This window comes from Etheostoma cragini, chromosome 6 (assembly GCF_013103735.1).
Source record: "Etheostoma cragini isolate CJK2018 chromosome 6, CSU_Ecrag_1.0, whole genome shotgun sequence".
NCBI lineage: Eukaryota > Metazoa > Chordata > Actinopteri > Perciformes > Percidae > Etheostoma > Etheostoma cragini.
Window position 1 is genome coordinate 17,307,020 of NC_048412.1, and position 19,125 is coordinate 17,326,144.

The 19,125-nt window shown below is 40.9% G+C and overlaps 2 protein-coding genes across 2 annotated transcripts in view; both read left to right on the plus strand.

Moving 5' to 3' along the window:
• Positions 1-523: 523 nt before the first annotated feature.
• On the plus strand, positions 524-10,952 carry efna1b (ephrin-A1b). Its single transcript, XM_034875099.1, has 4 exons — positions 524-802; positions 9,501-9,796; positions 9,920-10,108; positions 10,253-10,952. Exons 1-4 carry the CDS (start codon positions 705-707, stop codon positions 10,372-10,374), a joined length of 705 nt encoding a protein of 234 aa, XP_034730990.1. The 5' UTR covers positions 524-704; the 3' UTR covers positions 10,375-10,952.
• Positions 10,953-14,939: 3,987 nt separating this feature from the next.
• The window catches only part of slc50a1 (solute carrier family 50 member 1), a 6,278-nt gene continuing 2,092 nt past the window's right edge, over positions 14,940-19,125 (plus strand). The window contains exons 1-4 of the mRNA XM_034875102.1: positions 14,940-15,184; positions 15,415-15,492; positions 15,620-15,743; positions 15,862-16,023. Of these exons, the coding sequence (XP_034730993.1) occupies positions 15,117-15,184; positions 15,415-15,492; positions 15,620-15,743; positions 15,862-16,023 (432 nt within the window). The 5' untranslated portion in view covers positions 14,940-15,116. The remainder of the gene's footprint in view (positions 15,185-15,414; positions 15,493-15,619; positions 15,744-15,861; positions 16,024-19,125) is intronic.

The following is a 19,125-nucleotide window of genomic DNA, read 5'->3' on the forward strand; positions in this document are numbered from 1 at the left end:
AATTTCGCAACTTATGTATGTTTTTCAGGACCTTTACTTGTAATATACTTTTTTATAACATGTTACTAGTAAATTATCTTAATATACTTCTATCACCTCTACCACCAACTATATTTTTTATCAATGTCCTCGCATGATACATATTCCCTTATATTTTCCTAATTGATTTCATTCAAAATCTGAACCATCAAATCTTAAAACAAGCAATGTGCCGTAGAGTTGTGTTTTTTTAGTATTTTGCAGTATGTGCATGCATTCTTATAGTCTTTGGCCTAAAGGGCCCCTCATATTTACTTTCGTTTCTTATCACCCTAATATTCCACATTGACGTGTTTATTAATAGTTCTAGTAGGAGTTGTTTTTGTGTTTTTCAGTGTTACTGGTGTAAAGTGCGAGCAGCTGGGGCGTCTCCAGCGGCTGCGGTGGGCGGGGCATTCAGATTACTTTGCTTTACCGCTATTGGCTGGCACAACATCAAGGGGTGGAGCCACTGTCTGACAAAACAGACAAGTTGCGCTTCTGTGAACCAGTGAAGAGTTGCAACAGTGTTTGGTCTCGTGCATCACTTTGAACTGCCTTGATTACTACTCTAGGAGCGTAATAGCCACGGTTGTTTTGACGCATTTAAATAATTAATAACAGAAGCATTTCTATTTATCGCTTACTATTTTTTCTTGGTGAGGTTCCTGTGGAGAAGATTAGATATGGATTTGGTGTGTCTGGTGTGTTTGGCGCTGAGCATCGGTGCTTGGTTCGCCTCAGCGGAGAGACACAGCGTCTACTGGAACGGCACTAACCCGAAGTAAGGGCCGATCTGATGTGTGTGTGTGTGTGTGTGTGTGTGTGTGTGTGTGTGTGTGTGTGTGTGTGTGTGCGCGCGCGCGCTTGAAGTTGTCACTCTGCTCTGTTTGTATGACTTTGTGTCCCGAGAGGGTAGTGGATATGATGCGCACCTCTTTTGTAAAGTCTCAGCCTGTGTTCCGCATTGTCCCCTGTGTCATTACAGGGGACAAATAAACGACTACAACTAGGCGTGTTGTTGTTGTTTTCATTCATGTGACAATTAAAGGTTCATGTGACAATTAAAGGTTCATGTGACGTTTAAGGTATGTAGTCCCTTTTAAACTCGCGTAACAGGATTGATATTAGGGGACTATAATACAGCAGCAGCGGGGTATAAAAGCAAAAGATTGTGTGCGAATCCCTGGACAGATGTCCATGGACAGCTTCAGCCCTATATTTAACCGCAACACATAGACACAGACATACTCTAATAGTAGAACCCAGACTGACGAGAATGAACTTGGCCAATGACTCAGTCTGTAGGGTCTACACCTGTGTGCAATGTGTGCATTAATGGAAAGTCTATACATGAAAATAAATCAATGGGTTTATTTCACATTCAGTTTTGATAGAGATATCACATCAGTAGGTTAAAGTGTTTTTTTCATTATGGAAGATTTGTGTGTGTGTGTGTGTGTGTGTGTGTGTGTGTCACATATTGCTGATTACTTTGTTTTGAGGTCAGAAACGTAATGCTATCCGACCACTCAGAGGGATCGATGGAGCTTGACAGACGCGCAATATCGCAGCGCGATTTATTGAGCTTTTAGCGTGCAGCAAGTGATCCCTCGCGCTTGAAAGACTGTAGTATTTTATAACCGTGCTGAAAAAGAAGGACGGTCCCCGCTCCTCTGCTACCGAGATAGATCGATTAAAATCCGCCACCGAGACTAAACAAGGGCAAAAGCCATTATGGCCTTTTAGTATTGTCTTAATTACATTACAGGCTCTCTAATTGCCCTTTAAGAATGACAATAGACGCTGGACTAAAAAAAGAGCTCCTGCAACATGGTAAACAATTGTCCTGATAATTGGATAAGGAGTCTAATGGAAAGTCCTGACGTCATCAGCAGTACTTTACTGTCATCGCTTAGTCCATGTGTGAGTCACTGGCCTGGGTTTAACCCACCTAAGTTTTACACCTGAGTCACCAAACATAGGAAGAGGAACTCAGCTTCAGGTGAGACAGCAAGGAAAGGTGAAATCAGGGGCTTTTTGGTCCGGGTGGAAAAAGTAAATTGGAGCTTCAAGTTTTAGTTCAAATCAAAAGGACAAAAATAAGGTCTGCTGTCTCTAATCTAGACCTGGACTATTTCCGAGTTGTGTGACCAGACGACAAACCATAATATAACTCTCATCCCGGACGACATCACAATCTAAACTCTGATACGGAGAGACATAAACTGACACATGCAACAATTGACACATCACAAACTTGTAGCTTTTCTGCGTGTACTCGTACATCTGTCATATTTCTGTTGAACCAAGACCTTTTGCCAATCTCATCCTTCACTCTACAAGGAAATAGAGTTTCTCAGAAAGTCAGCGACAGTCATTTTTAATCAGGAGGATGGATGGATGGATAATGGCAGCTAAAAGCTAAAGTGAAGCCATTATCGTCTGACCCCCACATGCCACTCATATTATATTTTTGCCACATTTAGCAACAGCCTAATCTCCATTACTACCTCATAATCCCTCATTTACAGACCCTGTCCTTTACCTCCTACTTTCCTCTTTCCTTTTCTCTCTTCTTTTTTCTCTATGGTCCTCTCTTTCTCCATCATCTATCTTCCATCATATACCTTGTCTTCTGGTTTCCTGATTTCCAGCTAAAAGCCCACCTGCCCCAAACTGTTCCCCAGTGATCAATCAGTCACCTGTTCAGGCTCATGTTGATCAATCAGCAGGACTCTGACCGCAGTGGGTTGTGCATAATTGATGCTAATTGATTCTTGGTCTGATTGTGAGCAGCAGTGATTTGTCTTAGATGGAGAACAGTGACCAGATGGCAGCAGTCTGGCCATTTACGTTGGGTACTGTAGAGAGGAAACATTGTATTGGACACTGCTGCTTAGGGGGGTGTGTGTGTGTGTGTGTGTGTGTGTGTGTGTGTGTGTGTGTGTGTGTCTTTCTTTAAACACAAATGAATGTTTTTTTGATTTCGTAAGTGCAACATATTGTACTTCATGTCCTGCAAGGATTTAATACTCCGAGTGTGTTTGTGTGTGTACCATTTCCTACATGACAGGTGGAGAGGCATGTTTTTCTCACTCTGGTGACTGGTCTGGTCTTGTTTTTATGCTACGTGTCTCTGCTTGTGTCGATCATATGTTTGTGTGTGTGTGTCTGTGTGTGAGAGAGAGAGTTTGGAACTTGTGCTGACTTTACCAGCTTTTAACGGGAAGTGATTTTGTTTTTGTTGTGGACGGAGAGCACCTGATTGTTAGTGTGTGTGTGTGTGTGTGTGTCCCAACATCAAATAACGTGAAATAAGGAGTGGCTGTTACCGTAACCAGTCTTACCGAGACATGATAAATGTGTGACTCACACTAGAACACACTGGGGGGCAACAGGGAGAACTTGGATGTTAATATTAGCTGCAGCCAGCATTCCTCCCCACTGTTACTATACTCAACTCTGTCAGCTGTGTGTGTGTGTGTGTGTGTGTGTGTGTGTGTGTTTGTGTGTGTGTGTGTGTGTCTCTCACTGTACCTGTCTGTTCCTCTCCCCATCTTCACTCCTTCTTTTCTCTTTAACAGCATGGTGTCCTCCCAGACTGTGGAACTGAGCCAGCCATGTCTCTTTCTCTCTACTTACTGATCTCTAGTTTTCTGCACGATTGTGAATGTTATTAACACAGTCTCCTTTATATCCACTATTTCTGAGTTATTTGGCTGCTTTTGAGGCTGAAGCTTTTGAGGCTTCAGAGTGGCCTGGGTTTATTTCCCATGCTCCCGGAATCTGAGCAAATACCTTTATCAGGAGTTTGGTGTAATGTAATATTCTGTGTATCTTAGTCGCTGTCTGGCTTTGTCTGCCTTTGCTGTTATTGAAGCAGCCGGGCCTGCCTCGACACGTACATGTGGCCTGGAGGATGAGTCCACCCCCCCAACCATTAATACACACACACACACAAACACACACACATACACCCTTAACTTGTATATTTCATACATTGTGTTCCTTATCTCTGTCTCTCTTACTACTCATTATTTACCCCTCCCCACCCCATGTCCCGTCTGGATGTTAGCCTCTAATCTCACCAGAATGAGAACACACACCAACATAGATTACAGACGGTTTGTAATCTGACCATCTGACCCATAGACACAAAACCCTCATCCTGCCAGCTTCATGCTATATATTTATGCCTCTGTGATCCTGTGATGTAACTTCTGTCTTTTTCATTACACGATTACCTCGCTAGTCTGAATGTGTGTATCTGGGTTGGTGGGTTATTATGTTTGTGTGTGTGTGATTGTATGTCTAGATGTGTATATATACACTTAAACCTGTAGATGTCACAGTGGACATCTACAGAAATCCCCCAGATGGACTGTAGCTATGCATCTATGCCCATTTAAGATCAGAAGGATTTGTGTGTATTCACTACTGATATGGCTGTACACTTGCCTAACACACTTGTAAATGTACACACACACACTTTATATCTGTGTCTCAGGTCTGTCCACTGTCATGGTATCCATGTACCTGTTTTGGCTCTGCTCCTCCCCTCGCTTCCTTATCAGTGGTCCAGACTTCCTCCTTTCCCTCCATCAGTCCCCCTATTTCCCACAGACCTTCCTCTGTTTTGGCCCTAGTAGTAGTTTTCCACCGGAGGAGGATAGAGAACCTCTTAGCCCTGGGTCTGCCAAGAGAGGCTTGCCTGTAGTTTGTGTGTGTGTGTGTGTGTGTGTGTGTGTGTGTGTGTGTGTGTGTGTGTGTGTGTGTGTGTGTGTGTGTGTGTGTGTGTGCGCGTGTGCGCGTGTGTACTACTCATTCATAGCATTTCATACAAGCCTTGGCTTTGCTATCCACTCATAGCCCGCTATCGCCCTCTAAAGGGCACAATTTTCTCCATATTTCTGTCAGATGGATTTCTGCTCGAGTATTTTAAGGATTATTTCCACAATTAATTTAAGACCTTTTTCAAATTAGAAAAGTTGACTTCTTAATGTAAATTCTTAAAAGTTACTGAACTTTTCCCCCTCTCTCCAGACAAGACAGATACAGGCACAAACAGATTAACTCTCTGTGACCCCAAAACATATTAAACCAAGCATGGTACCATTTGGCTTTCTTCTATTCATCACAATACAGAATGGGAGGCTACAGAAAGGGTGAAAAGATTTTTGGGCTAAGAGGAGGAGGAGGAGTAGAGGCCGGGGTGCAGGGTGAGAGAAGGGTGAACTGGAGAAAGGGATTTTTGTTGAGAAATTAGCCTGGATTAAGAGGCGCTGGTATATCATGTCAGCGTTAAGAGACAGGAGAAAATAGAGGCGAGGGAGAGGGGGAATGGGCCGATTTTGGAAGAATAAAGGAGAGGCAGACGGAGGGAGGAGAGAGTAGACAGTGATGGATGAGAGGAGGGAAGAAGATTGGAATTGAATAAGTGAGAAACGGCAGGGTTGACAATTTTAAAAGCTCATCTTGCAAAGGGCCAAAAGGATTGTCAGTGTCTTAACTCTATGATGCATGCATATATGAGCACAGATTTGCATGTTGTAGAAACTACAAAGTTGAGTGCTGGATTTATAATCCAAGTAGGGACAGAATATTGTCTTGGTGCCTAGTAGAGGAAGAATTCCTGCTAGGTTTCTTTTTGCAAGACAATGAGTTTGAGGAAGAATGAAGGTAGGTAACAGTAGAAGCTAATATAGAAAGACTTTTCAGTGTAAATTAGATTGGCTATAATGGAGTATCCCACTAGTGAGCAGCTAAACCTAATTAGATCCACTGACAGCTCCTTGGCCTGTGTGAATTGAGGTGTGAATCTGCCATACCACAGTAAATTAATGGGGTATTAAATGTACACGTCAAAGTAAAAGTGTGTGAGAGTGTGACTGGAAATTTGATGAGTATGCCTTGTGAGAACATAGTAAACCATCTAAACCGCAGCCCCCTCCCCCCGCAGTTGTGACATTCCAGCGTGTGCACACTTACTACTGATTACCTGCAGAGCAAATGGCGGTGCTGGGGGGGTGCATCTGTTTAGTGTTTAAGTGGTGCTGACTTGCTCCGTGAAACAAATATCTTCAGTGCTGACTCAGATGGTAGCGTGTGTGAGAAGTTGCGACCCTGAACTCTAACCCCTTGACCCAGCTGCCAGTTTGAACCACTACCCCGAGGGAAAGACAGATTTCCTACGTCAGTTGTTTGACTGAAACCAGTGAGAGCTTGGGGGACAAATTGCTGGACAGCAGGGAGAAGAGGAAAAGGAAAAAGGAATGGCATGCAAGAATAAAATGCAAGAACAATAGCAAGACTTCAAAGCTTAAGTAGGGAGGCCAAGTGTCGAAAAATTCACCTACTGTCATAACTATTTTATACCCTTATAACACATACACACACAAACACATACACACAACTTGCCCTGTGTGACGCAAAAGCAAGAGTAGCTCTGCAGTGAGAGATCACCTATGTATGCGGAAGAGAGGAAGAAAGACTACAGCCACCTTCAACCCTCGCTGTTTACCCACACCTCAGTCACATGAAGGAATACACACACACACACACACACTTAAACACACAAGAAGCTTCAGCAGGCCTTGATAAACAGATGTGCTCAGCCCGGGGCATGAGATGCCCTGAATAAGGGTCTTCAGAGAATCCCTCTTCCATGAAAACAATCTCACAGACACACACACACACACACACACACACACACACACAGAGACAAACTTACACATGGGAAGAACACTCTGTGTGGAAAGTAGGTTTGCAGCAACTTACACACCTGGCTCTCACTCTCAAATACGACATAGCTATCACATTAATGTGACTCTCACTCTCCTGAGAACTGTCAGTCAGAGGCTAGAGAAGACAGAGAGTAGGCAGTGAGATACAAGAGTCTCCAGTAGTGGCGAGCTTTGATGAGTGAAACGTAAAGTAGAGGGAGCAAGGAGGATTAAGGGAAAGAAACAGTCTGTGCTGTAAAACTCTGGCCCAGTTTAACAGGCATCAGTGGGCCAGAGTTTTCCCAGTTCCTTGATTTGAGGTTGGATAAACAAAACACAATCCACAGAAAAAAAAGCAGATTAATTCAAGCAAAAACAAAAATGGACAACCCAAATGCAACTGTGAAACCAACCAAATACATTGACAGTCATATGAGTACACATAAAACACACAACCACAGCAGTCAGCGTAGTGAAAGCTCCACACGGGTTAAGGTAGAGGGGTTGAAGGGGCCCTGTAGCCTTTAGGCATTCAGTCTTTCTGGGGGGAAAGGGTATAATTGCAGCCTATTCATTCCTCCTCCCCTCCTTTTCTAGAGAACACGTTGGCCCCAGACCCCTAACAGCTTTTAATTAGCCAGACCAATGGACAAGAGGAGGAGGAGGGGGAAATAAGAAGGTGAAGAGAAGGATAAAAGGAGAGTTTTCTTAAAAGTATGAGTTGTGAATAAAATTAGCAACAGAATCTATCTGTTGGCTTTTGACAAGCTTGTTTTTTCATGCAGAGGTCGACCAGGCCACTAACAAGGACGCAGTGTGGGAAAAAGGTGTATCCCATACAATTTGAAACTACACTCTGCTTTGGGAGGGAACAACTAGAGATTTCTAAGTGCCTTGTTTTCACCAACTCTGTTATTACTGGTCTGACTCAAAGAAAACAGAAACAGAAAGGAACAAAACAAAAGTAGAGAGTATTTGGCCAATTAAGGCCGCTTCAGTCTCTTTTCCATTCACTGAAACACTTGCCCTCGCAAACACACACATTTACACACAAACAAAGGCGTGCACACCTACACAACAGTGTACACACGTACAAAGAACCTTTTCTGAGAGCAGGCACGTAAATGGAAGGTGGTGATCAGCCTGTTAGCCCTGGATAACAAGTGTAGAGCTGTGCTCAGCTAACAAAGCATGTTTTGATAGGTTGGTCAGCGCTAACCGATACACACACAAAAACACGCTAACCAATGAAGACACACACACGCACACACACACACATAGAGAGGCAGGAAGGAGGGGTTAGAGGCCCATGTTTGGAGCCAGTGTGTCTGTGACTTGGCCAGGGGTCCCAACAGGAACCACAACAACAGGACAGGGAGGGCTGGGGCCACCACGTCCCACGCTTTGATGCTGGGGCACACACACACTCACAGATCACATAAACAATGGCAGACACACAGGAGTCACTTTCACTCTCTACAACACATCAAACACACGCATCCACACATGGTCATTCACTTTAAACACAGATTAGATGTGAGGATTAGAGCGTGTTACCTCCGAGTATGTAAAAAGAATATTGTAATACGCTAGTATCAATCTTTCTTCACCTACTGGCTTTTGGCTGATCTTACAGCAGCAGCAACATGCCAGCAAGTACGCACAGCACACATTGCAGCATAGCACTGCCTCACCTGCATCATGTTTAAAGGAAATACAGATTAGTTATGTGAAATTGGAAGATAAGAAACTTAATTATTTCTCCCCTAATGCCTCTACAAATCAGTTTCTCTGTGAGTCGTTGTTATTTATTAAAAATGAGTTAAAGCACTACTGAGGTGGAAATGTAACAATTCTGAAAACCACTTTGGTTTTCAACCTGAATGCCAACAATCTGCAGGATTTCTATTTCTTTTTTACCATCTTTGTCATCTCTCATCAGGACACTAAACAAGCATAGGATGTGAGCAAAAAGGAGACGGGGAGGCTTGAAAAGAGCTGTAAAACTAAATGAAGGGTGTACATGAAAGACAGCGGCAGTCTGACTGTCTCTACCCACTCTGTCTTTGAGGAAATGACAGATTCAGATAGAGACAGCAAATTAGTGCGAGGACTCACAAAAGGAGCTTTGACACCAATGGACAAACATCAGGTGACAAAACCAGTGAGACAGAAACAGTTCAAATAGACTTAATAGAAAGAGACATTGGGCTGAACAGATAGAAAAGTGGGCTGGCAGAGAAGGTGAAAAGTGAGATTGGGAGATCTCGTCTTCTTGTAAGCAGGCGAGAAGTTAAAGTATGCTAAAGGCAAAACAAGGTAAGAGAGCAGGAAGTTGTGTGAGTGGGATGGTAGTAGGGCCTTTTGAGTTTCTAGGTGTGTTGTTACGTCTGTGAACAAGTCTGGCCTGATCAGGCTCTTTATAATTCTGTCACTATGACAAGCACACTGAAACACGTCAACTCTAACACCCTCACATGTTACCTGACCTCCACCCTATACTAACCTGTGTTAACGTGTTATTCCTGTGAGTAAGCTTGTTTGTTGCTGCTGCACGTGTCTACGTGTGACGCCCTCAGTGTTTTGAATGCGCCAAGTTGTCAGGGTGTGTGTGCTGAAAACCTGTACAAAACTCTAACAGACAATATCTGCCTCTGTTAGTCCTGTTATTCATTTTGTGAAGAAAAAAAAAAACATTTCCATGCTGGATGAAGACATTTGTGATTAACCTCCTCCTTTCCTTCTGTCTCCCTGCAGCTTCCTGTGGGACGAGTACAAAGTGGAAGTGCATATCAACGACTATCTGGACATCATCTGCCCCCACTACACCCACGGTGAGGTGTCATCGCATGCAGCAGAGCGCTATGTGCTGTACATGGTGGAGAGGGAGGACTATGATGTGTGCAAGCCTCACTCTTTTGACCAGCTCCGTTGGGAGTGTTCGCGGCCCTTTGCTCCCCACGCTCCCGAGAAATTCTCTGAGAAATTCCAGCGTTTTACTCCCTTCACCCTGGGCAAGGAGTTCAGACAGGGAGAAAGCTACTATTATATCTGTAAGTATCCATAATAACAATTTTTCAACTTTTTTTTTCAATTGTTTCAGCATCAACTTATTGTAATCCTGAGAAGGTTTCTTGTATTTAAAAACATTTTCCTCTCTTTCTGACTTTTCACAGCCAAGCCAATGCATCACCATGGCCAGGAGTGTCTAAAGTTGAGAGTGGATGTTGTTGGGCAGAAAGGCTCCGGAAAGACCAATCTAGAGAAAACAAAGGCGGAAGATACAGGCAAAAGTTTTGATGGAGGAAAAGGGAAGTTTCCTACCGCTGGAGGAGTTCACAACCCCTCAAATCGGCTCCCAGCAGGTGAGGACTCCTCTAAAGAAAAATACCAGACAGATGCAAAATAATCACTGCGGCCCCATGTCTGAGAGGAGCTCAGCTGGGTGTGTTTACCATGTCTGAATGATGAAATCCAACACTGACTCTCCCACCCTTTTCTTTCCTCAGATGACCCTGCTGTGATGGAGCCAAACGTCCAGAGGAGCATCGGCAGTTCAGGAGCACAGCTGTTCTCCATTCCACTCTTCCTAACCATGATCCCAGTCCTATTAGCCCTGATGCTACACTAAGGCTAAGCAAGACGCCACAACAGAGACAATGCTAAACCAATGCCGGTCATTGGGACCATGAATGTTTTTTTTATACAGACTTTTTTTATACAAGCATGGTGTCAGTGTGTGTTTGCGTGTGTGTTTGCGTGTGTGTTTGCGTAAATGTGGAACGTGGATCGTTCCAAAGAAGAGGACATTTTGTATTATTTTATTATGAGGATTGAAGTTCTCATTTTTTACCGTTTAAGATGCACTCTTTTTTGTCCTTATAAACAAAACTGCAAGCAAACTGATCAAAATCAAATAGAAATGACAAGAGGATTGCATTTTCTTTGTTATCCTGTGTTTTCACCACTGGTACAGATTTGCATTACGCTCCTCATCTACAGCTTTTATTTTAATTTTTCCTCCTCTACATGTAGAGAAATTATTAATTCTGTGTGTTGGAAATATTGTCGTCTAATGCCAATGTGGTATACATTATGTAGGATTTTTGTCATGTTGTCGTGTAGCACTCAGCTCAATGTTGTATCTCTTCAAGTCTTTCAGAGCACCACTGTGACATGCACACAGAAGCTGTCACTGAGGTTTAAAAAGACTACACAAGAAAACAAATAGTTTAATCCAGACCACTGGTTCTCAACTTTAATTTTATTTCTTTTTGGTTTATTAGCTCTTAAAGTGATGCTGCTTGCACAGATTAAACAGTAAAGTTATGTTTAATTGGGTTGTAATCTTTTGTTTTTGCATTTGATGAAATGCAACACAATTTAATTGGATTGTAGAAATACATATTTCTTTTTCATGTCACAAGTCCTCACTAGTCGATTGCATGTTCTAAGGGTGACCTGAGGTTGAGAGCCACTAATCAAAAGACACATACTATGAGATACATATTAAAATGCACAAGGGTTTCAGGGAGCTGAGCTTCTTCAGTACTTATTCACTCATTCTACTGAACATGGTACACTGGCTGATGTGCAGATGTGATTCCACTTGCACATTGTCAAACCTCAAACTGGAAGGACTTCCCAGAATACATTTACATTTGTTTGTTTTACTGCCAGTGTCATTTCGTATATGTATATATATGTAAATGTGTATATAAAGATAACTATAAGAAACTGTTTTGACATGTGAAAAAATCTTTAGTGAAATAAACAAAAAAAGTGCCGTAATGAAAATTCTGTCTGTTTTTTATGAGCTCTCATGATATTTATTTTGAGTCTTTAAATTCCGCCGACTACACTGAGATTTTGATGGATGACACAATATTTTGGCAAATCTATCCATCTCTCATCTGATGAAATCTCTCCAGCCCTCTACACATTCTCACCCCCAGGTCTTTCACAACCTCTGTTCGCATCTCCTCTTCTCTGCCCTCTCCCGTCTTTCATCTCTGGTGACACAGCTTGCCCTGGCTCGGATTTCACAGTCTGAAAACCAAACACAAGAACCAAGTAGGGAATGATGAAGGAGTGAGAGAACGGGAAAATGCTGCAAGTGAGTCCTGCAAGCAAACTGACAACTGGGTGTGAAGGTGTCGCTCTCGCCTTCTTGCGCGCACTCTTTTTTTCTCTTTTTTCCCCCCTTTCTTTTACTGCTCTGTACATAACTCTCTAGAGGATTCATCTACACAGTGGTATGTTGGACTGAAGAGGAGCACAGTGTGCACACTTTTATAGCTGCCAAACCAAGGGCTGACTAAAAACTGTCAAAATTCACCATCCCCTGTAAAACCACGCAACATATACATTCAAAACCAGGACATAAAACTGAGTTGTTTGTTTTTCCATAATCACGTTATAGCTTAAATTTGACTGCAGGTGATCACACGGTCTCAGAAATCTAGCACCCATGTATCTGTTCTGTGCAGTGGGTTAATGCAGGACTTTCCTTGTGCCTGATGAAACAGACCAAACGTTGTGGTTTTCACAATAATGTGGCCTCAGTAATGTGTCATGACATCATACAGCAATGTGCAAAGATCATGAAATGCAGTCAGATTGCAAATATAAGATTACCATTATGACCTACAATTGCCAGGTGATGTCATGGGGGATGAAAAAATATTCAAAGCCTTTACCTGGGTAAATGTAGTAAAAGACCTCAAGCATTTTAAGTAGCCAAATATAAAACCAGGAGGTTAGTCACAAGCAGAAATGTGTCACCCATCAGAGGGTCAGGGTATGGATTAATGTGGTATATCTACAAGCATCACAAATAAAAATACACAAATTGCAGATGCAGAGCAAGCGAGAATTGATAATTTCCCACAATAAAAATCCACAGTATTTCATCCACAAGTCTAGTTTATGGAAATGTCCTTGTTTTCAGTTAGAAGTACACATTCTCTAAAACTCTCTAAAACTAAACAATTCTCACTATTTTCATGATTTTTATGTCAATTTACTGTATGTAAAATCTTAATCTGCTAAAATGTCTTTGGTAACTTCAGCCATCAGATAGTTGTGGAGTAGAAAGCATAATAACGTCTTTCCCTCTGCAATGTGGTAGAGTAAAAGCATTGTAAAAAATGCACTTCAGAATCGTACTAAAGTAGCCTAGAGTACTTGAGTAAAAACATAGTCACATTAGGCTTACTTCAGTCTCTGACGATTTACCATTAAAGAAATGAGTGTACTTATTTTAAATGTTTGAGTTTATAGATCATTTTTGATTGAATTACATTTAAAACATATTTGAAAGGACAAATGCTATCTAAATATGTAGACATTTTGTATAAAGCACTTTTGTGCATTTAAAGGACATTGAAGAACTTTACTTAAAAACACTGTCACAAAAATAAAAGTAACCTATAGACAAAAGAGCATATGTCTAGAAGTTACATTAAAAATACTGACATTAAAGATGAAGTAAAAAAAAAAATGAAATTTCAAACTGATGCAATAAAATCGAAAAGGCAGAACAAAAAGAAAATGGAGGAGAAGAAGGAAGAACAGTATACATCATAGATTGTTAAAGGTCAAGTTTGAGAGAGTCTGGAAACGTGTAAGTAAAATAAAGGGTCCGTGCGTAGAGCCTCACAACGATGAGGCTGCAGCGCTGGAAGGCTCGTCCACCGGCGCCGGCCCGGTCCTGACAGCTGGAGACAGGAGGGAGGCTGATCAGAGTCACCCTGATGCTGGGGGGGGGTAAGAGAGGTACGTTGATAAGCACGTTTTAGATGATTAGCATGAAATTCACCTGAACTTTGCTAAATGGGAAGGTGGCAGAAATTTAAGGTTCTAATTTACAACTTGAAACATTAATCCTCATCGCAAATGCTGAATGTAATATCCATGAAATGACACTCCGTGGCCTGAATGGCCCACTGACTATGATTAGAAAATGATATATAGATGAAATGAATCAAATTACACTCGTGCACCCCAGTAGAGTGTGTTTTTGATTTGTCATTTTAAACAGTAAAATCACTGCACCGCTAATTTTGAAAACCCTAAAGTATCTACACTACGCAAATGACTGGAAGAATGGGAAATAACGAAGATTCTCCTCCTAAAAGTTGTGATGATATAAACCAGTGGTTTCCAGCTTTGGTGACTCAAAACCAAGCTTTGTTTGCTTGTGACATGTTGGCCAATTCACCAAATTCAAGTGAGTGACATTTTTTCTTATTGTGTTGTTTAATTGGAATACTCATGATCTGATGATGTAACAATATCCAGTCATTCACAAGAACAAAGGAAAGACCAGAACAAGTCTGAGTTATAGTTCTTCTGATTTCCTGTTCTGTTAAAGTAGTACTCCAGCAATGTAGTGTTGCACTTCCATAAGGTTGGGATCTCACAAAGGATTGATTAAAGGGGAGGAATTTCCCCATTGTGGGATGAATAAAGTTTTATCTTATCCTAAAACAACAATCAAGAAATTCAAATAATGCAACTCAAAACCATTTTTTGCTTTACTTCTTTTGAATGCTACCCCTCAAATTTGCAACACAGGCTTCGCTGTATAAAGTAAGGGAAGTAAGGTGATACAGTATATGTGTACATATGTGTGTGTGTTTGTTTGTTGGGTTGTGGTTGTATTGCTACTGGATGCCTGAAATTTCCTTTGGGATGAATAAAGTATCTATCTATCTATCTATCTATCTATCCATCTATCTATCTATCTATCACGTTGCGTGAAAACATGTTTATAACACTATACAGAAGGCCTACAACCTGAAATCAATTTTTGTAAAGTGTCTTTGAGTAGGCTATTATTAAAGTGTTATATTAATGAAACGTATTTTTTAACATTATTAAACCCACACCTTTTTTGACTCAATCTACTTTTGATCAGTCAGTTTCTCTGTGTCTGTCATGTTTTTTTGTATAGGGATAAAAGATTGAGTTTGGTGTGTTAATAGCCAGATTTCTAAGATTGGAGGATTTGTATGGAAGAGCACTACATTTTGGGATGGATAACGCGCTATCCCAGCAAAGTCCCCGTCCATCACACATAGGTCAAACTCTAGCTGCCTCAACGTGATGACGTTACACGCAACGACCACTTTCGTTCCAGCACCCTATTGGAGCAAATCCATACCAACTGTTTTAACACGTAGCCAATCAGAGCGCAGAAACAGTGAGCACACTGATTGCAAACACGGAAATGGTAGAGTGAGATACATCCATCCGCATAATTATGTTCCATGTCTAGTTGTATGCATTTTAAGCATCCGTGTTTAAAAACACACATTGCCCGTGAAACACATAACCGGGTAGTGTGTAAGACATCTTTTCTCTTGTTCGATGGATCTATTGCAGCTTCTGTCATGGGCCTGCATCGTGTTCACCGTCGGGATGTTCTCGACTGGACTGTAAGTTGAATTGCTTATTAATTTCATGGTCCATTCTCATTTCTTCCTGTCACTTAGTTGGTAGAAAACATGAGGACAATGAGACGAGTTGGTTGACAACCACAGTGATGGTAAAGTTAACTTGTGAAGGAATCCGTGTTAACTCTCTAACTCTCTAACGCTCTACGTGTGTGTGTGTGTGTGTGTGTGTGTGTGTGTGTGTGTGTTTGTGTGTGTGTGTGTGGTTCTAGGACCGACCTGAAGAAGATGAGAGAATCAAAAAGTGCTGACAATATTCAGTTTCTCCCTTTCCTCACCACATGTCTTAAGTAAGTAAGTGATTAAGTGTGTCTGTCTGTGTGTGTGTGTGCAATCCTTCACTATGTTCAGTTGTTCAGTAGCATTGTTTTTCCTGTTTCCTGGTATACACATCTAATTTGTGTATTGTTTCCATAGTAACCTGGGCTGGTTATATTATGGGATTCTAAAGAGCGATCAGACCATTATCCATGTCAACGTTATCGGAGCTCTACTCCAGATCCTCTACATCATTGTGTACCTACACTACACAAAACAAAAGGTCAGGAAGGAATCGTAGATGTAGGCCACTCAGGTCAGATCCAATTTTAGTTGAGTGTGTTGTGTGTGTGCATGCTTGTCTCTCAGCACCTCTATATCTTTGTTTGTGGTTGTTTCAGAGGCTGGTGATGGTCCAGACTCTAGCAGCAGGGATGGTGCTGACCTGCAGTGGGTTCTACTTCACCACGATTCTTCCAGAAGGATATACTCGGCTTAACCAGCTGGGCCTCACCTGCAGCGTGGTGACCGTCAGCATGTACCTGTCCCCACTCACCGACCTGGTACATGCTCACATGCCTTACAGACTAAAACAACATGCAGACTGCATGTGTGAAGATTTTATATATATATATATACATACATATACATGCATACGAGGTACTCTATACTATACTTCTATTGTAAAACTTAAATTACTAGTTAGTTTGCAGCTTCAGATTAATAATACAAAATATAATCAACAAATAATGATGATGAGTTATTATTATTATTATTATTATTATTATTATTATTATTATTACAGGTCAAGAGAGGGGTAAAACTTTTTTTGGCCTCCAGGGGAAATTCACAAGCTACCTGGCAGTATGTAAACTAATTACAATTGGCTTCATGTTTACAAGCTGCAACATTAAAGTGATGAACAAATGAATGCATAAATAATTTGAATCCTGTAATATAATATACATACAGACATATGTACATAACAGACATACATAGGAGAGACTGAGTATTTTTACTTTTGGTAATTTAAGTATAGTATGATGTTAATACTGTTATACTTTTACTCAAGTAAAATTGAGTTACTTACAACAGAGTATTGCTACTTTGACCTAATATTTGAGTACTTCTTCCACTCTATATCAACAAATAAGCACATGATCAAAGTGAGAAGTGATGAAACAATTCTGTCTTTAAAGCCTTTTTATTCGTTTTTTAAAGATTATTTTGGGGAATTTTAGGCCTTTATTTCCACAAGACAGCTGAAGACATGGAAGGGGAGAGAAAAGGGGAATGACATGCAGGTTGGAGTCCAACCAGCAGCCGCTGCATAGAGGTGTAAACCTCTATATACAGTGGGGGTGAAATGTTTGGGAACCCCCGGTAAAAATTTGTATTAATTTGCATAAAGAAGCCAAGAAAAGTCTCCAAATCTCTAAAAGGCATCAAATGACAGATTAGACATTCGTATAATATGTCACAAAAAGTTTGATTTTATTTCCATCATTTACACTTTCAAAATAACACAAAACAAAAAAATGAGGTTTGCAAAAGTTTGGGCACCCTGCAGAGTTTATAGCATGCACCGCCGCCTTTGGAAAACTGAGACCTGACAGCGTCATGGATTGTTCTCAGTCATCGTCTGGAAAGACCAGGTGATGTCAATCTTAAGGTTTTAAATGCCCAGATTCATCTGACCTTGCCTCAACAATCAGCTCCATGGGTTCTTCTAAGCAGTTGTCTAGAAAACTGAAACTGAAATAGCTGACGCTCATAAAGAAGGAGAAGGCTAGAGGAAGATAGCAAAGTGTTTTCAGATGCCAAAATCCTCTGTTTGGAATGTAATTAAAAACTGGCAGTCATCAGGAACAGTGGAAGGTAAAGCAAGATCTGGAAAACCAAGAAAAATATCAGACAGAACAGCTCGCAGGATTGTAAGAAAAGCAAGTCAAAACCCACGTTCCATCCAGAAAGACCCGGCAGACACTGGAGTTGTGATACACCATCCCACTATAAAGAGATACTTTTACAAATATGGTCTTCATGGAAGAGTCATCAGAAGAAAACCTCTTCTACGTCCTCACCACAAATGTTGGACGCTAACTTAAGGCCATCTGGGAAAAAGCTCAAGTTAAAGAGAGGATGGCGTCTACAAATGGATAATAATCCTAAACACACATCAAAATCCACGGTGAATTACATCAAGAGGCATAAACTAAAGGTTTTGCCATGGCCTTCACAATCTCCTGATCTCAACATTATAGAAAATCAATGGATAGACCTTAAAAGAGCAGTGCGTGACAGACAGCCCAGAAATCTCAAAGAACTGGAAGACTTTTGGAAGGAACAATGGGCGAAGATACCTCAAACAAGAATTGAAAGACTTTTACCCGACTACAAGAAATGTTTCCAAGCTGTGATACTCGCCAAAGGGGGCAGTACAAGGTATAAACTCTGCAGGGTGCCCAAACTTTTGCAGACGCCATTTTTTTTGTTTTCTGTTATTTTGAAAGTGTAAATGATGGAAACAAAATCTAACTTTTTGTGAGAGATTATACGAATGTCTAATCTGTCATTTGATGCCTTTTGGAGATTTTTTCCATCGTTTCTTGGCTTCTTTATGCACATTAATAAAACATTTTTATTGGGGTGCCCAAACTTTTCAACCCCACTGCATGTGCCTGCTCTACCAACTGAGCTAACCTGGCCACTAAAGTAATTTATAAAGCTAAAATGTATAACTATAACTAATATAGATTTTATGCTCTGTGTTTCATATCACAGTTAATTGCTTGTTCATATATCACATATTGGTTGCCACGCTGATATACATCAAATTGATGTTAATGGTATAGTATATATAGTCTTTTGCTTTATTGGAGTGTTGTAATTGTTGTTCCGTAATTAGAGCCATGTATTATTATCATTATTATTATTATTATTGTAAGATATTTTAGTTCATTTAAATCTATTGTTTTTTTTATATCTTGATAATGTTAATTATTTAACATGCAATACTTCTTTTAAAAGAAGATAAGCAATGCGGTTAGTGAGTTATTGCTCAGCTCAAAGTGTAGATAGTCATTTAGCTAAGCAAACATGTATACTGTGTAAAATGCATGTTTGGTTGTTGTTTCAAAGCACTGAGTGTTTCAGAGTTCATATTCACTTCACATATTCACGTCAACAGACACAACTGTAAACCACACATTCAGTCTTACGTTTCTAACGGTATTCCTCACTCACTGAACTTCAGAAAGACAAAATGCAGAATCTGTTCAATTCAGTGCCTGAGTGTCTCCACTGCCTTATGGCAACTCTGCACATGCAATTATTTACCAGTGAGGGAATAAATCCCCTGTTTTCTCTTTTTCCTTCTGTCTTTTTTGTCATCTTGTCGCTCGGTCTACTATCCTGTTTGTCTTCTTCCCTCCATCTGCCTCACAGCCCCAAATGACCCATCAATCAGTTTCCTGCCTTTCTTTCCCTCATCTGTGTCTTCCTGTTATTGTCATGCCATGACTGTTTGTGCCCCTTGGTTACATTCTGTTTTCTCCATACATTTTTACGTAATTTTATGGTGGTATTTATTAGGGATGTCCCGATCCCGATCTCGAGATCGGATCGGCCCGATCTTTTCCTATTTTCCCGTGATCGGAGATCGG

Excerpts from the sequence above, each read along its gene's own strand:
- efna1b (XM_034875099.1), top strand. The coding sequence starts at position 705 with ATGGATTTGGTGTGTCTGGTGTGTTTGGCGCTGAGCATCGGTGCTTGG. Across the intron at positions 9,797-9,919 it reads AGAAAGCTACTATTATATCT|CCAAGCCAATGCATCACCAT; the intron begins GTAAGTATCCAT and ends GACTTTTCACAG. Across the intron at positions 10,109-10,252 it reads CTCAAATCGGCTCCCAGCAG|ATGACCCTGCTGTGATGGAG; the intron begins GTGAGGACTCCT and ends TTCTTTCCTCAG.